General features: G+C 49.9%; 1 protein-coding gene across 1 annotated transcript; it reads left to right on the forward strand.

Annotated features, from left to right (window-relative positions):
• Positions 1–6: 6 nt before the first annotated feature.
• LOC109131720 (zinc finger CCCH domain-containing protein 44-like) lies at positions 7–855 on the forward strand (the record flags this gene model as incomplete). The annotated part of the gene is made up of 1 exon (XM_019242895.1): positions 7–855. A coding segment is annotated over one exon (849 nt), but the record flags the coding sequence as incomplete, so codon positions are not given.
• Positions 856–859: the final 4 nt, after the last annotated feature.

Consider the following 859-nt stretch of genomic DNA (forward strand, 5'->3'; position numbering starts at 1 on the left):
ATTGTTTTAGCTGCACCGTCTGTAAAGCCAATTGATTTGGTAGCTGATCATGCCACAACTACTCAGACTTCAGACAACACCCAAGTGGCTCAGTCATCTGGGTGGCCGGCCATTGTTGCTGACCCTGACGAGTGTGATGAATCGGTTTCAGATCTATTAGCAGAAGTTGAAGCAATGGAGCAGAACGGTTTGCCCTCTTCACCTACCTCAACATTTCACTGCGATGATGACGATGATTTGACAAAAGGACCAGAAAAAGATTTCTTTAACCCTGTGGCACGCATGTCCCTCGCTCCTGAAACATGCAGAATGGATGTCTCTCAGGCGAGTATTCTCGAAAATGTCTCTGCCGGGAAAAGCTCAATGGGCACAGAAGAAAAAGTAAGCACTCCCTTCAGCCACTGTGGAACCGCTGGTCCAGAGCTCCTGCTTTTTGCACCGCCAGCGCCAGCTCCAGCTTCAATAACTCACGACCTGACTCTAACGACAACAGCTCTCAGACTGGGATCAGAAACCACAGTTGAAGCTGGACCAGTGGTCGAGAGGCTTCTCAAGTCTGGTTCGGAACTAAGCCCTAGGGCACTGTCATATCATGACTCAGCCCGAGGAAACACCGAGCGCAGTCCACGAGGGAGCCAGCAGAAGAGATCCAGCGGACACAGCAGGGACCGGCAGTGGTTGAACAACGGTCACAACAGTCATAATAACCGGCAGTGGCCATACAGCAATAGCCATGGTTATGCCCATGGATCAGGTTCGTACGCAGCTCATCCGCCCAAAGGGCTGAAAATTTGTAAATTCTATGAGAGTGGAAACTGCAAAAAGGGTGCATCTTGTAGTTTTTGGCACCCTTGAATTT

Source organism: Camelina sativa, unplaced genomic scaffold, assembly GCF_000633955.1.
Source record: "Camelina sativa cultivar DH55 unplaced genomic scaffold, Cs unpScaffold03233, whole genome shotgun sequence".
Lineage (NCBI taxonomy): Eukaryota > Viridiplantae > Streptophyta > Magnoliopsida > Brassicales > Brassicaceae > Camelina > Camelina sativa.